The sequence below is a fragment of the Crinia signifera genome, chromosome 8, assembly GCF_055691185.1.
Source record: "Crinia signifera chromosome 8, ASM5569118v1, whole genome shotgun sequence".
NCBI lineage: Eukaryota > Metazoa > Chordata > Amphibia > Anura > Myobatrachidae > Crinia > Crinia signifera.
Window position 1 is genome coordinate 135080315 of NC_139224.1, and position 16586 is coordinate 135096900.

The window sequence follows — 16586 nt, forward strand, 5'->3', positions numbered from 1 at the left end:
CCCAGGCAGGGAAGAGGATCTGCATGGGTTTTCAAAGATGGCGGGTGCTAGAATGAACACTAAAAAGATGTTGTGCGCATTTGCACAGTAAGGGACAGGGGTCCTCCAAACCCCACCCCCTCCACCACCCCCACTGCTCCCTGTGGCTGGGACAGCAGGACACTCCAAAAATTAAAACAGGATTGTCCCATGAAAACCGGGACAGTTGGGAGGTATGGGATGGGAGTGTTAAGGTTTGAATACTTCAGGATTTTGCGCATTGGCATACTAATACCATCCTATATCTAGACCAGTGATGGCTAACCTTGACACTCCAGCTGTTGTTGAACTACACATCCCAGCATGCCCTGCTACAGTTTTGGTATTTGACCATGCCAAAACTGATGCAAGGCATGCTTGGTTGTGTAGTTCAACAACAGCTGGAGTGTCAAGGTTAGCCATCACTGGTCTAGACTGATCCACCTTAAGGGGGGAATTCAATTGATGGGGTAAATTTAAATAACCTGATATTCAATTAAAGAACAAAAAATGAGATGCATCGATTTCTATATAAATTACTGGGGGTTTTTTCTTGCACTTCCAGAGCAAGCCTGATTTTCCCTAAAATCATTAATTTTAGGAAAAAAGAAGGGTAATTTACTCTGGCACCTTGTTGGTGGCCATACTACTAATTAAATAACTGGAAGATTCTAAACTCAATCACATTGCTATATAGCGCAGCACTCACACATTAAGGGAAACCCCCTGGCTGCATAGCCTATCTGCGAAGCCAATCGCCATGCGGTCATTTTTTTGGGTTACAGCAGTTGCATGTGATAGCACACAACCGCTGTGACTCACCCCAAAAATGGTCTGGAAATAACTTTGTTGTCCGGACTGCACCCCTGCAATGCCACACCACCACATTGTTAACACATGTAACCACACCACCACATTGTTAACGATGTAGAGCATACACACTGACCTATTTTGAAATGTATAGTTAACGATATATCGCTCCTGCATGTACCCAGCTTTTGAGACAAATTTAAGTAAAAGAGTTTGTTGATATTACAACAATATAATTCTTGTATATAAGTTTTACATTTTAATTTGACGAATATCAACTAAATTATATGTGCAGGTCCTGCATAAGAAAACACTGATGTTCTGGAATGGGATGTGCTGCAGCTCTCAGCGCAGGGGTGTAGTGAGGGTAGTTCCGGTGGAGTGGGAGCTCCAGCCACCAAAAATTTCACCCTCTTTTTTTTTTTTATATGAAAAAGCTAATTTCATCAAATGATCATGTTCCACCAACATTTTATTTCTCCTGTGGGAGACAGTCAGCATGTTCCCCTCCCCTGTGGGTGCTGATTGGTTATGGTATAAATCATAGACTGACTCATGATAGACATTCATATAGTCGACCACTAATGGTCGACAGTCTCAAGATTGACAAGGTCAAAAGATCGACAGGGTCTAAAGGTCGACATGAACTTTGAATGTTTTTAGGGTGTCTATGTCGACATAGGTCGACATGGACACTGTCTAAGTGTACCGCGTCCCCTTGCATGGCTCGCTGCACTCGCCATGCTTCAGGCTCGGTGCCTTGTTGATCTCGGCACACTATTTCATTCTCCCTCCACGCCCTAGTGGATGGTAGGGCATGAAATACCGCCTGTCGGCTGAAAATTTAGTAAAAAAATGCATGGCAACCCTTTTGCCCCGTCGACCTTTTGAACCTGTCGACCATTAGTGGTCAAACATATGACTGTCTATCATGAGTCAGTCTATGATCAGTCCGATTTATGAGTGTGTGTTTTATGCATGTGGGGGTCAATGCTTTTTTCCCTCTCAGGGACAATGTATTTGTGCATATAGAGAAGGGAGGCGTACTGATAAGAGCTTGCTCCAGGTGCCATGGCTCTATGCCAGGGACAGAGTGGGCCAACGAATTGGCCCTACCATTACATGCACAACTTCACGTGTGCAATGCCTATCCTGGCTTGCAGGAGAGAGGGGGATAGCTGCATGTGATGCCCCCCTCTCTCCTGGACCCAATCTGCGCACTTAAAGAGCCAGATGTATCAAGCTTTAAAAAGTGATAAAGTGAAAAGTTATAAACAACCAGCCAATCAGCTCCTACCTTTCATTTTTCAAACCCAGCCTGTAAAATGACAGGTAGGAGCTGATTGGCTGGCTGTTTATCACTTTTTTTTCTCCATTTTTTCACTTTTTGAAGCTTGATACATCTGGCCCAGAGAGAGACGCCAGACTCTGGGGTAGATTTATTATAGCGGTGATAACAGCGCCGCTATAACAGTTCCTGTTTCGCCTCAGTAGCGAGGCGAAGCAGGAGGGGACACCGACAAGATCTACTAAGATCTTGCCGCCGAAGCGGGGGAGCGCTAACTCCCCCTCCGGCAATGTCCCCTCCAGCTGACAGCGCGTCAGTTAACACTGACGCGCTGTCTTCTTCCCCCCGGCCGGCTGGACTGCGCGGGATCTCATTACTCACGCGAGATCCCAGCGCAGCTCAGAGCCAGCAGCAGCGCCCCCTGCTGTAGGCATAGGGCATCACCGTCTGTAGTTGTCGAAGTCGATAGCTGCAGGCGGCGGAACGGTCAGCGATGCTGACCGTTCATAAATCAGGCAGGAGCGCACTACGAAATGTCGTAGCTGCGCTATGCCTCCTGCCTCACACCACCGCGCGATAGACACCTGCTCGGCGGGTGTCTTAGATCAGGGGAAGCGCTATCCCCTGCTTTAGCGCATGGGGATAGCGCAGATTCCCCTGATAGCCAGTTAATAAATCTGCCCCTCTGTGCAGATCGGGAGGTGGAGCCTACACCTTGAGGAAACAAATCAGCCCACCTAAGTATCGGCCCCTCTGGCATATGCAGGGCCAGTGGTAGGGTTTTTGGTTTAATTACCAGAATTACTGTCCAGGGCCAATGTGGAGGTTAAAATGTTCCACCTCACCATTAGAGGTGGTGGAACTCAGTTCCACCCGGTTCCCCCTCACTTTAACCCCTGGCGTACCCTCGCATGGCTCACCACTTTATCGTACCCATGTAGAGTCAATGGGGATGGTAAACCAAGAAAAAATCCCCAACAATTGTGAAAAAACGGAGGTCAAACTTTTCCATGTCAACATTTTGCTTGTGTTGACATGTCACAGTTGACCTAGACTTTGGGGTCGATATTATTAGGTGCACACTTTAAGGCAGCTGATTCACCTAAAAGTGCTCACACCTCCATAGGGAAGCCAATAATTTTTCTCATACCCTCCAGTCCTGAGCAGAAATCTGCCCAAAGTTGACAACAACAACTTTGATAAAAACTTATGCCTCAGGACACACATAAGTACACAGCTGACACAGGGGTACATAGAGGAGACACAGGTAGCCCCAGGAGAGAGTGGGCAGCAGCACCCAATGTGCACTAGTGCAGCCATGAGTGGCCCCGGGCGGGCACGTTCTGTGTGTGTAGCCCCCGCATAGCTGCTGTGACACTAGTCCGGATTGTGATGGGACGGGCGGAGCATTCCGGAAGCTGCCGAGGAGGAGAGTCCATGTTCCCGGGATCCCGTCCTCTGCCCCATTCCCATTCCCAGGCTGCTTTGCGTGTCCAGAGCCCCCACCCCGTGTCCTCGGCCGGCCCCTCTCTCCTGCCCCACAGAGCAGAGCGCAGCACACACCACCATAGCCCCCCACCCGGATAGCCAGCTCCCGGTAACCCCCGCAGCACCCCGGCCGCCGCACCCACACCGCCACCCCCCTCCTCCTCCACAGCCGCGGCCTCAGCCCCTGTCCCGGAGAAAGTTTGCGGAAAGTTGGTGGGAGGCAGCTGCAGCCCGGAGCCAACGTATGAGCGGAGGCTCCCGGCACCCGGACCGCCCCGTACTCTTCCAGCACCCTACAGGAGAGACCCCCGGCTAGATTCCCCTTCAGCACCGTGCAGCCAGAGGAGTTCCCATGCTCCGGAGGATGCGGCCCCCTGTGCTGCTGCTCACCCTGCTGCTGGTGGACGCCGCTCGGGCGGCGATGGACGAGTGCACGGCACACGGGCGGCTGCAGCGCTGCATGCCCGAGTTCGTCAACGCCGCCTTCAACGTGACCGTGGTGGCCACCAACACCTGCGGCTCCCCCCCGGAGGAGTACTGCGTGCAGACCGGCGTCACCGGGGTCACCAAGTCCTGCCACCTGTGCGACAGTGAGCTGCCCCACCTGCAGCACAGCGCCGAGGACCTCACCGACTACAACAACCAGGCGGACACCACCTGGTGGCAGAGCCAGACCATGCTGGCCGGCATTCAGTACCCACACTCCATCAACCTGACCCTGCACCTGGGTGAGTGCCAGCTCCTGTGCCCCATCTGCACCCGCTTGGCAGCAGGGTCTGCATTGCTCCGGGCGGCTGTGGTGGTGTCACCCTGGTGGGAACTGGGAGCAGCTATTCCCATGGCCCCTGGTTGTGTGGCACCACGAAGCACAACGCCCAGGGCCATGTACCAGCCTCTTCCCTCTGCCTCCTATTATTGTACCTTATACTTGTTGTGTGACCTGTTGTTCCCAGTAACATACTGGTGGTGGATGTAATGTTCTGCACAGACAATGCTACATATTGGTAGATAGTTGTGGCCCAAAGTTATGCAACCTGTGTAAACACAGCTGGATTATTAGTGTCTCAGGGGCCACCATAGACTGAGGGAGCCCCCACAAGTAGCGATATCACCAGCACGGGTGCTGATGACTTGATGACTAGGGTTTCTGTGTGGCATAATGTGAACTGGAGGCACTACTGTGTCTAAAGCCCCCCATACACTACTAGTGCGACAAGGCCCTTCGGGCTGAAAAATCACTCAAAGTGCCATATCTTATGTGCCTTACCTCCAATGCGTGGTCCTGTGCTCATCGGATCTGGAGATAGTCATGGCTACCACAAGGATTTGTCACCCATGACTTGCATTGCATACGATGCATTTTATGCAAACGGTCCGCATGCAGTGCATCGTATGCAATCCTCCGCTGGGGAGCCCGAGGTATCGCATGTGAGGATGCATGACTTACAGTGCTGGAAGTCTTTACACATTATACTGTCACCAGCCTGTATTATTATACAGCTAGCTGCCGTTTCCTGGATTCCCCGAACCATCATTGATCCCCAGCCTTGTGTTTGTGGATTGGGAATTGTGACAGTATGTTTTTGTATGTGGGCCTATAATTGCCCAGGGCCACCACACATCTTAATCTGGCTTTGGGTGTAGGCTAATATTTACTTTGTTTTGTTTTTTTACAAAAGATTTTCAGACACTAAATGAAATAATAAGTAATAAATGAAAATAAATCTAATAATCAGGAGAGTTTACACTGACAGTACAGCCCTGACCTGCAGGTTTCCAATGAAACACTTCTCTTGTGACTCTGCAGACACTGCGTGAAGACTTTAATTGTGCTTTGGTATAATTAGACAGTGAAAACCAGTTTTATTTTCCCCTCACCAAAGAAGCAATTGAATGCCTGGTGCAAAAAATAGCACCTCAGGCTGTGTGAGTGATCACAGCATCTGCTAATCGTCTCCTATCCTATACTCACCCTGCATACCATTAAAGGTGAATGAACCTTTGTGACTGAGGTGCGATAGGCACTGATTGGGGTTTGTTTATCTGATTCTCAATTCTGGGTCAATTCTATTCTCGGCAAAGTGAATAGCGCCAGGAGAGATCTCCCAGCACTATTCAAATCAGCACCTTGTTAAGTTGGAAAATGACGGTACTCTTGGGTTTTTAGTTGCAAGTACCGTCGGTACTTGTGTAGTTTCACGGCACCAGTGTCCAGCTGCGGGTCTGAAAACTGCATGCCAATGTGGATAGTTCGTACCCCCACTATCCACGTTGGCATGGAGTTGATTTTAGATAGCGTAGCGAGCCACTGAGCCTGTAGCGCCGCAAGGGGACACAGACGCACGGTGCCATGCTGGCGCCGTGAAAGTACACAAGTACCGTACTGTCCTTTGCATTCTGGTGGAATCGATGCAATAAAGAATACAGTATCTATCCTTATGTATCAATGCTTATTTCCCTATAGATTGTAAGCTTGCGAGCAGGGCCCTCCTACCTTTTGACTGTCTGTAAATACCCTGTTTGTTGTCTCCTTTGTAAAGCACAACGTAGTGTTCATTCTAGCACCCGCCATCTTTGAAAACCCATGCAGTTCCTCTTCCCTGCCTGAGGTGTCACTGTCTGCTGTAGTGCTTATAGCACAGTGTGGTCTGTATATCAGCATTGATATGCAAACCAGACATGTGCTAGAAACGCCACAGCAGACAGCGACACCACAGGCAGGGAAGAGGAATTGCAGGGGTTTTCAAAGAAGGCGGATGCTAGAATGAACACTAGCAATGGAATATGCTGCACTATATAAGAAACGGTTAATATATAATAATAAATACATTTTCTGACTAAAGTGCCCCGCAGCGATGCTGTTTGCGCTGCACTAGGGCACAAAACAGCATTGCCGCCCTAGTTTTGTTGGACCACTAGTCGGCGTTTGTAGTGCGCTGATTAGAATAGCGCAGGGATCTCTCTCCTGGCGATATTCACAGAGAATAGAATTGACCCCAACGTGTGTTTTTAAATCGGTACGTATGAAGGATATTTTTAGTGAGGGGTTCGGATCTAATTTTGTGTGTGCCGTGTCTTTGAAGCTGAGCTCTCAAGTCGGTCTATTTTTTGCTTTCAGCAAAATGGAAAGAAACAATTGTTTAGGTTCCGCGTTTCTGTGTATAGGATTTAGGTTAGCTGTCGGCAAAGACTTTTTTAAAACAAGTCTCCAGTTGTAATGATTAGAAGTGTCTTCTCCGTTCTCACATGGCCGAAACTCACATTTATTTTAGGAATATACCGCAATGTTTTAGATAGCTAGCTAGGTTCATAAATAAGTGCTTATTTTGTCTGCCTTTATTTTGTTTCTGCTACCTCCTTTCCTGTTACATGATTCCAACTTGAAGTGGCCTTCCTCTGCAGACAATCCCACAATGTACTGCGGTGACCAACTAATTGGCTCATATTTCTGAATGATGTTCTATAACCTGTACATTCATAGTACACTGCATTCTTTTCGGTTGGAAAAGGTAATATTTGCTTGTTAGGTGTGGCTGCTCTATTGCGGGTGGCATCTAGAGGGCCTGGGACTTGCAAGCGTTCTTCAGGTGTTCTTGCTGCAGTGATTTGAGGTGTGGTCATATGTTTATGTAGATGTGCTAAAGGTTAGGGGTCAATCACCTTTTGCGCATAAACTTTGTGTACACATTGTCGTTCTGCTGTGTGGAATGTGCACCAGCGTGCTTAGATATTTGACGGAAAATGTGTTTGTGCGCCCAACAAGGGTTCTTCACCTGGAAATTGAAAGAAATAAAAAAAATCTGTACTTCTATTTGGTAGCTTGTCTTGTGCCTACTAGCTAGCATTTGCTTTTAGCACCTATGTATTATCAAACTGCATTCAGCAACACAGTGCGTTCCCCTAAACATTTGAAATCATGTGTGCCTAATGCAGTTCTGGGACTGGTAATGTGTCTGTATAAAGTAGCCTCTTTATAGAAATGTAGGGCAGCCAAGTTGGCATAGTGGAAAGCTGTACTGCCTCAAATCACTGAGGTTATGTGTTAATTTTGTGACCAAGGCACTGTGTGTGAGGTGTTTTGTATATGTGCCACATGATTTCAAGGGTTTCCGCCTCACTCCAAAAGCATACTGGCTTTGTTTGGAGAAGTCGCATATAATCTCCCTTGAACTGCCCATGCAACCCCAGCCAAGGCTGCCGGATATGATAAATCTATAGTGCATTCCTTGCGATCTCCAATTCCAAACCGATTTGAAGTGAAGACATGCAATTTAACACTTTTCATATGATTTCTCTGCCCAATGTGTCCGAAACAAATTGAAAGGGCCCAAAGATTCTGACAGAAAATAGCACTTTTGTGTGTCTAGGTTAGGGTGGCCAATCCCAGGATTGGTGGGATCCCGGGGATTTGGCCCCAAAATTGCCGGGAGATTTCGGCTTTAAACTAGTCTAATGCTGGGCAGTGTCTGAGCACTCTCTCAGATGCACATGATGCGGTCAGAGGTTACTCTGTGTGTCCCACTGTGCAGCCAACCGGACATGCCCCCACACCTCTGCTCTCTCTGGAGGCTCTTCGCTGAGAACTCGCCTGCCACTGTGACCAGGTGAGGGCTCTCTCCTCACCCCACTCTCTCCCAACCCCTCTGCAGTGCTGCTTCTCCCTCTGCCTACATGCGGCCGGGACCCTATAACTGCTGCCGGGTGTCCTGTAACATGTGTGCCCGCCCCTCTCCCACATACACACAGCATGTAAGTGTGTGTAACAAGGGAGAAAGGGCCCTAGCAGTACATGTGGAGGGCATAGCCAGGCATTAGGTAAAGGCAGCTCCCACAGGAAGGCCTATATATATAATGTGCAGGCACGCATTTTTTTTTTAAATTAGGAAGGCAATACCGGGAATCCTGGGATTGAGCATTTTTCAGTCCTGAATCCTGGGATTGAAAAAAATGCCCCGGGATTGGCATCCCTAGTCTAGGTGATGGTTCAAAATATCACCCAGTGTGTACCTTGGAGACTCTTAGCAGGGTACACACTAGGCGATATCACTCATTTTGGCCATTCTGGGCGAAATAGTTTGTAATATCGTCCAGTGTGTATGCTGAGCAATATTGTTTAGAAGTATCGTTTAGTGTGAATGCACTATATTGTTTGCCCAGGAGTTCAAGAGAAAACACTGATGATCTTGTTCATGGAGAATATTGGCTAGTGTGTACCCAGCTTAAGTGTTCTGGATAGATGGCTTAACACACAAACGTCAGGTATCCGCCACTATCAAATATGTATTCTTTCATCATAAGAACATAGCCGGATTTAAGCATTTCTATCAGAAGATCATAAATGCATTTGTACCACACCTAGACTACTGCAGTGCCCTCTACCTGTGTTCCCCAGCAAAATATTTGCATTGCTTGCAGGTATGGATCATAGGGTTGGCCCAATTACTGTACTGCTATGCTCGCCACGCTTCGTGCCACATGCCACTCTAGTCAATTGTTCTACACCACTGCTGCCACTAGATGACGCCCAGAGAAGAAATTGTTGCTTTGTCCAGACTTGAATAGCCGCGGGGGGGGGGGGGGGGGGGGGGACCACCGCAGGAGGATGCGAGCCGAAATGTGCGATAAGTCGTCACTTTGGCGCCCAAGCAGCACTTTATATGGGACTAGTAGCGTGGTGTGGCAAAACCTTGTAATTGCAGCTTGGCCATACCAATTAGTTACATCAGAGGTAGAGGGTGGCAATTGAATAGCTTTGATGGGCACTCTACATTTTGGCACCCACAAAACAATTTAATTCCTTCCTTTAAGTCCTATTGGGGCGGAGGAAGGGCTATGTGGTCAATTCTATTCTCTGCGCTGTGAATAGTGCCCGAGCGATTATCAAACGACTGAATCAGGCCCAGAGACTGATGTGAATGATTGAAATGTTCTCTGTAAGCTGGGGGAGGTTTCATTTGTTTAGATGCCCAAACATTGGTTGGGCGGCCACCTCTATTGGCGGCCGTGATAAAAACAAAAATAAATTCCCCCCCAATGCTGTGTAAAGGGTGCACTTGATAAAACACTTAATAAATTAATGTTAAACTCCACATACAAGGGCCCGATGATATGGTTCTGGGATCCTATATTTGTACATATTTATTTGTACAGTCATTCAGTATCAGTGCCCACATTTTTGCTCATGTTTGTGTGTTTCTTTATGGTTCACAGCAGTAATAATTGGAAGGGGATGTCTTCTAAACTGCAAGCACATTCATAGAAGCTCAAGTACAAAAGGAACATGTAGTTAGTAACAGATTCTGGGAACCTATTTGGTTCTAGTTCCCTGGCTCCCAGACAAAAACATTTAACATGTGGCTTATTTTAGCCAATGGTGTGTATGAATTACCCAAAAAAATTTTGTACCTGTACAAGTCTCGTGTTTTTTTGTGATTGTGTTGGATTTTAAAAAATTTTAATAATGGGAATGAGCTTTACATTAAAAGGGGCTGCTCTAAGCCAAAAATATAGCTATTAGTCTTACCATAGGCTTTCAGCTGCCAAGTTAAAACCCAGAGTTATTCAATTACTGGTGTGAGAAAGCCCTGAGGGTTTACTTAAAACATCTGGTACCACCTCAGGAGGGTACATATAGAAATCTGTATTAAATACACCTCTGTATTTACCCCAACCGGTAATTTAAATGCTCTGGACTCTAAGGGGAGAATTCATTTGTCAGCAAATTGATGGAGGCAATTGAATACCTCTGAGAGCCCCCCAAAAGCATAGATGGCCAGCATGGGGCACACTGCATAATTGAATCCCCCCTTTGTGTGTTTGCACTCATCCAATATTTCTGCTGCTAACTTTTATACTGCTGATGACTGGAGGACACCTATGGCCACTAAAAAAAAGCCATGCTGCCGATGCATCCTGGACCTCATTTTCATGGACCCATGCAAGCTGTTGTCACAAATGGACTCTGATTAGGTCTGCAGGCAATGCCCATGTTCACGCAACTGAATGCATTTTTTTTATTTTTTTTTTGCAACTGCGCATAAAAAGTTTTATATCGCTTCTGTGCCACAGAGTGTATGCACAGAGGGCCTGATTTAGCGTTGTATGATATTGCACAGCCACAAGGAAGTGCTGTCCAATACCGTACAGCTAATTCAGGAGGAGGTGCCTGGTGTAAATAGACTCCACTGCCTGCTTCCACATCAGATCACCCGAAAGAAATGAAATATCCACCACCCCTCTCAGATTTTGACATTTTTTTTCAGTTAAGATGTCAAAACAACCATTTCTCAACAGTGACAATTAGTTAAATATAGATTTTTCAATTTATTAAATTGTTTACAATCAAAGCTTCTGTATCCAGTTTATTATAATTATCATTGTTGTTCATTAAGGAATCACCATAACATTTGGAGCCCTAAGGTAACTTTCCTCCGGAATCCAAAAATCAAAACCAAATTACTTTCTCTATGCGTTACGGCAAAAAACACCTGTATTTCAAATGTAAACGCTCGGTGAAAATATTAGCAATCCCTGTTTTTTTTTTTTTTTTTCAGGTGCTTAACAAAGAAATATGCATTACTAAAACAAAAATTAGCATAGTACTCTGTTTTATAGTGGAGAAACACATCATCATGGTTACTTCTATACTGCATAAAATAACTCAAAAAACTTTAACCTAATGCGATTGTTGACTTAGCTGAAGTTATTTTTCCCTTGTTTGAGAGCTTTATCTTTCTTTCAACCACCGTTTCCCAGACATTCAAGTTGTATTGTCTCTCTTCCTTACAACCTATATGGTGTTGGTGCTGCTGCAATTGTATGCATTCTGGGCCTGATTCAGACCAGTTCGCAGCCTAGCGAACAGGTAACCGCCACCCGAATCTGCTCAGTAGCATGCGAGCAGATGCGTTTACATACACATCTGTTTGATTGCAGCTGAACGAAAGAGAAATCTTTCTTTGTCGCTTCTCTAATAAGTCAATATAGACTGACTTTTAGTTTGGCCCCAGATGGGCGAATTTGGGGCGGGAGCTTACGTCATGTGACGTCAGTTGTCCGCTCCAAGCAGGGGTACGTCCACTGTTTTTGTGAGAATACCCAGCAAGTGCTTAGTGGTCCCCCTGCTTTCACCCACTGCTCATCCTTCCTGGAGCCACCGGCCCAGCGAGTGTGAAACTTAATGAAACCGGTCGATCCTGGGGTTTCCACGTGCGTATATTTGCGCATGCTCAATTCCTCCAGGGACAGGGACGAATTTGCCCCCACTGTGTGTGTGTATTTGCCAAACTCTTACCAAAATGTACACTTATTGGTTATTGCTCTGCCAGGAAAACTTTAAATGTTTGTGACATGGATGATGACATAATTGTTTTATAAGCACTGGGTCCCCTGATTAAAGTAAGGGCCTTATTCAGACCTGACCTCCGCCAGAATTCTGCCCTTTGCAAGTTTGTAAAAGGATCGCTGATCTCCTGCCATGTGCTAAACAATTCGCGACCCACTCACTATCGAATGATTTCTCTTCCAGTCTGTTTAGGTGTGCGTAACGCTGACCCTTTCACAGCTCTGGGACACAGGCTGATCGAGGCCGGCACTGACGTCTCACATGATTTGGGAGGAAAAGTTACCTCAGGGGACTATATTTCCTGGTGATTCCTTTATAAACACCCTTGATTTTTCTAATAAACTGGATAAAAATGCTGTGATTAGTAAATCAATCAAGAAATTGAAAAAATCTATTATTAAACTAAATGTCAGACAGTCTAGATCAGGGGTGGCCAACCCGCGGCTCGCGAGCCGCATGCGGCTCGCCCCTTTGTAAGGTGCGGCTCCTGCTGCCCGCCGCCCATCCCCCGCTGCCGGTTCCCCGAACTCCACATTTCTTCTGAGGGGAGGAGAGCGCTCATCGCGCATCTCTCCTACCCCTTACTGTGCATCCTTGTGACTGGGCCGTCCGCCAATTAGAGCTTTCGGGCCGGCAGCCAATCAGGAGCCGGCCCGCGAGCTTTGATTAGTGGACAGCCCAGTCACAGGGAAGTGAGGGAGGGAAGGAGACGTGCTGTGCTCTCCTCCCCTCGATAAATGACAGGTCTGCAGGGGGACGCCAGACTGTCCTCTCCCCACCCGACAGCAGCATCAATGGTGAGTGCTGCTGCTGGGAATTTTGCACTGTGGGGGCATAGCAGTTGGTGGCACTGTGGGGGCATAGCAGTTGGTGGCACTGTGGGGGCATAGCAGTTGGTGGCACTGTGGGGGCATAGCAGTTGGTGGCACTGTGGGGGCATACCAGCTTTTTGGCACTGTGGGGGCATACCAGCTTTTTGGCACTGTGGGGGCATACCAGCTTTTTGGCATGGGGGGGCATACCAGCTTTCTGGCACCGTGGGGGCATATGTGTATCTGGCACTATTGGGGGCATATTTGTATCACATCCACCCAGGGGGTCAACATAGACCACGCCCCTTTTTGGCGCGCACATGATGCCGGCTCTTAAGCTTGACTACCGATATTTTTCGGCACTTTACCTCTGACCGGTTGGCCACCCCTGGTCTAGATAATAGACAGATTTCCGGTAGTTGTTCTGACATTTGGAATGACCCCGTACTGTAGCTTTAGAAATAAGGTAATAAAAGCTTTATTTTACAAATAATAGTGTACATACACATGTGAGATATGGCATCCGATTTCGATAAATCGCCATGACAAACCGCATACCATCATGTTACCTGACGCGATGCGCGGACCCACCGGTCAAATGTCGTGTTGATAAATATTATGTGATGCACGTTATATTTATCGCATTGCATATACAATCACATGTGGTATTTATCCACACAAGATCCCTTGCAATGTGATCTGCGATGGCGGTAGTCATATAAAATTTGTCTCACTGCCACCTTCTCCACGATATCACAGCTTCATACAGTACATCTGCCCCTATGTAGTGGGAAAGCTGTATAGAGAACAGGTTGCCAAAAAGGCTGACAGATTCTGAATAAATAAAACTTTCTGTTGGTTTTCTGACTGATAACAAGGGAAGAGAAGAAAGACTGTTATGTACGTGACGCACTGTTAGGACAAGAAAAATTTATAAAATGTAACCTTTAATTGTTTATTTTAAGATTTGCGACACATAAAAACAATTGCCAAGGAGGCAAAGAGGAAGAAACAAAGTGTTTTTAAAAGAGGGGATATAGATCCTCTCAAATTGAACCCCAATGTCCTGTTCCCAGTGTAATTTCTAGATTAGGTGCGTGTTGCTGTATATCTTACAGTGTGTACCCACTCATGAAATGAACAAATCGGTTACAATTTTCACTTAATTAAGTTGCTTTTGTTTAATATTAGTTTATAACACAGATTGCTCCCAAGGACTGTGCAGATAAATTAGGACAGCAAAGTAAATAGGTCTGTTTGGTCCTTCTAAACATCAAAAAAGGGTTGCCGCCTAGTATCTGCACAGATATTGCGCAGTGTGTAGCACAGTCTTAAATAATAACAGACTACGGGGCCGGCTGGTAGTACACGTGCCGTATTTCACATCTAAAGTGTACCCGTTAAATCTGATATTGGGAACACAAATCGGCTAATTCGGTTAAATTGTATTATTTTTTCTTGTCCTAACAGTGCGTCACGTACATAACCGTCTTTCTTCTCTTCCCTTGTTATTGCTCAAATTACTGTTGAAGTGTCAGCACACCCCACATAATAAAGTATATGATTATTGATTGAAACAAGGGGTTACCTTATAAACACTGCCAGTGCGATTGTTTACCCCCCTCTTTTTGGTTTTCTGACTGATATAAGTTCAAGTCAGACATTACAAGAAGCTGAACATTATGGGGGGTATTCAATGTTGAGTCACGGCTGTCAAGCTGGCCCGACAGCCAGGACCCTGCCCTGTCCTCTGTCTGCTTGACCGAGAATTTGCAGGCGGGATTCACTGTCCCGCCTGCTGTGGGACGAGAAGGGGGCGTGGCCGCAAGCTGCTTCCAGGAATCGACGAGTTGCATCTGGGAGCTGGTCAATTCCCAGTCGTTCTCAGCAGAACGAACCCGACTGCTTGTGAAGTCGGGCTCGTTCTGGCGAGATACCGTGTTCAATGCTGTTGGGGAAGACAGCATTGAATAGGGCCCTGCAGCCATCTCCCCCGTCGGGAGATGGCTGCGGGAGATTGAATATCCCCCTAAGCGTGACTAGATGTAAATGCTTTGATCGCTTTTCTCAATCCAATTCATTACAGTGCAAGAAGTTAAAACGTAAAATGCATCTAGGAGGTAAATGAGATGTGCCCAGTTGTGAGCGTTTTGTGTGTGTTCCTAGAGACAGTCGTCCACAGTCATTTGGCCTGTCTAGTCCTAGACAACATCTCAACAGTCTTCAGAATATTATATAGGCTGTAGGGTTGGAAAGGACTGTCTAATTCTTTTTATGTTCGGCACCATGTAATGTAGTAATTTGTTTCCTAAACCATTGTTTTCATGAACGTCTGATTTCTCTTTTGTTGAGGCTTTAGATAGAGCTCAATGAAATAAGGGTTTAGGACCCTGCGTACACCGTTTTCCCATGGAAGTGAAGCAATACAAATGATAACATTACATAATCCTCCGCCTACTCCTTCTGGAATTTTGGGAAAATAAAGAGAATTGTGTTATAGGAAACAAGGCAGCATTATGAAGCCAACTTCATTGTGAATGTGATTTTAAATGGGGTCTTCCCTTACATATTACAGATCCTGGAATTTACTGTTCAAAAAGACAACGTTGTGCTGACATAAACCTGATGTGTGCATCCAGGTAATGACAAGGACACATCCCACTGATAATACGGATCAGGTGTTTCTTTGCCAGGCCTGGCCTGGGAATGTGGGGATATGATTCACATTACAGCATCCTGACCAATGCAGTGAGGAAGCTGTCGGTGACCTTGTTAATGGGACAATATGCAAATATTGCGAACGTATCTGCTGAAGTTGGTTGTGTATGGGGCTTTTTGTTTTTCACATGTTCTTCTGGAGATCTTAAGGCACGTGCGTATGGGTTGGGTCCAAAATCTGGGCAATCTGGATCCCGATGGTTAGAAATGCCTACAGCGGAATCCCCAAGGATCTGGATAAGGCTGCGTAAAGTATGACTTATCGTGCACTGCTGCAGGAGTGCGCAGATGGGGCGTACACACTCAGCGATCCAGCTGATATGTCGTTCCGTTGTGGCCAGTGACAACATATTAGACCTAGACCGCTCTAGTGTGTTCCCTCCTGCATTATCCAGTACTGGCTGTGTGTGTTCTGACTGCATTCTGCACATAAGATGAATGGGGTTATATAGGAGTATGCATGATTTGGCTGAGATTGAGGCTGCAACCAGAAATATGCTCCTCCACAGCAAAAAGTTGGATTTCTTCCATATATATTTATCAATGCAGGGTCTACCCAGGTTTCAACTTAGTAGAAAAGGGTCAGACCAGGGTAAGCACATGGGATAAGGCTTCAGTGTAAACCAGTAAACCCAGGTTCCATTAAAAGCCCTTGGAAAGCCGTCTCCCTGGGTCTTGGAGATGATATCATCTTCAAGTGCCGAAGGTAAAGGTCTTTTAAGTAGACATGCATTGGGTTGGCCACTGAAGGTCAACGGGGTTGGAAGTTTATCACTTTTTTTGGGGAGGTGGTGGGAGCCGAACATAGCGGAGTACCGTGCCTGACGCATGGCGAGCACATCGGTACACTTTGATGGTGTCAACGTCGACATTCGGGGCAAAAAGCGTAAAACTTATGTCGACCTAGCCATTGTCGACCTCAGCCATGTCAACCTTCTGTGGTCAACCCAATGCATGTTGTCCTAATATGGGTTGATCTAATGCCGACAGAGGGAACACCCACCACTAATCCGGGTTCAGTCTGCGGTGCGACTGGGGTTTCACGTCTCTGTGACATGGATTGAAGGTGTTCAGTTATCTGGGTACTTAGTGGAAAAGTGTCTTAAAT

The 16586-nt window shown here is 46.6% G+C and overlaps 1 protein-coding gene across 1 annotated transcript in view; it reads left to right on the forward strand.

The window, feature by feature from the left end:
• The first annotated feature begins 3519 nt into the window (after nt 1-3519).
• The window catches only part of LAMC1 (laminin subunit gamma 1), a 102567-nt gene continuing 89500 nt past the window's right edge, over nt 3520-16586 (forward strand). The window contains exon 1 of the mRNA XM_083157210.1: nt 3520-4332. Coding sequence (XP_083013336.1) covers nt 3957-4332 — 376 coding nt within the window. The 5' untranslated portion in view covers nt 3520-3956. The remainder of the gene's footprint in view (nt 4333-16586) is intronic.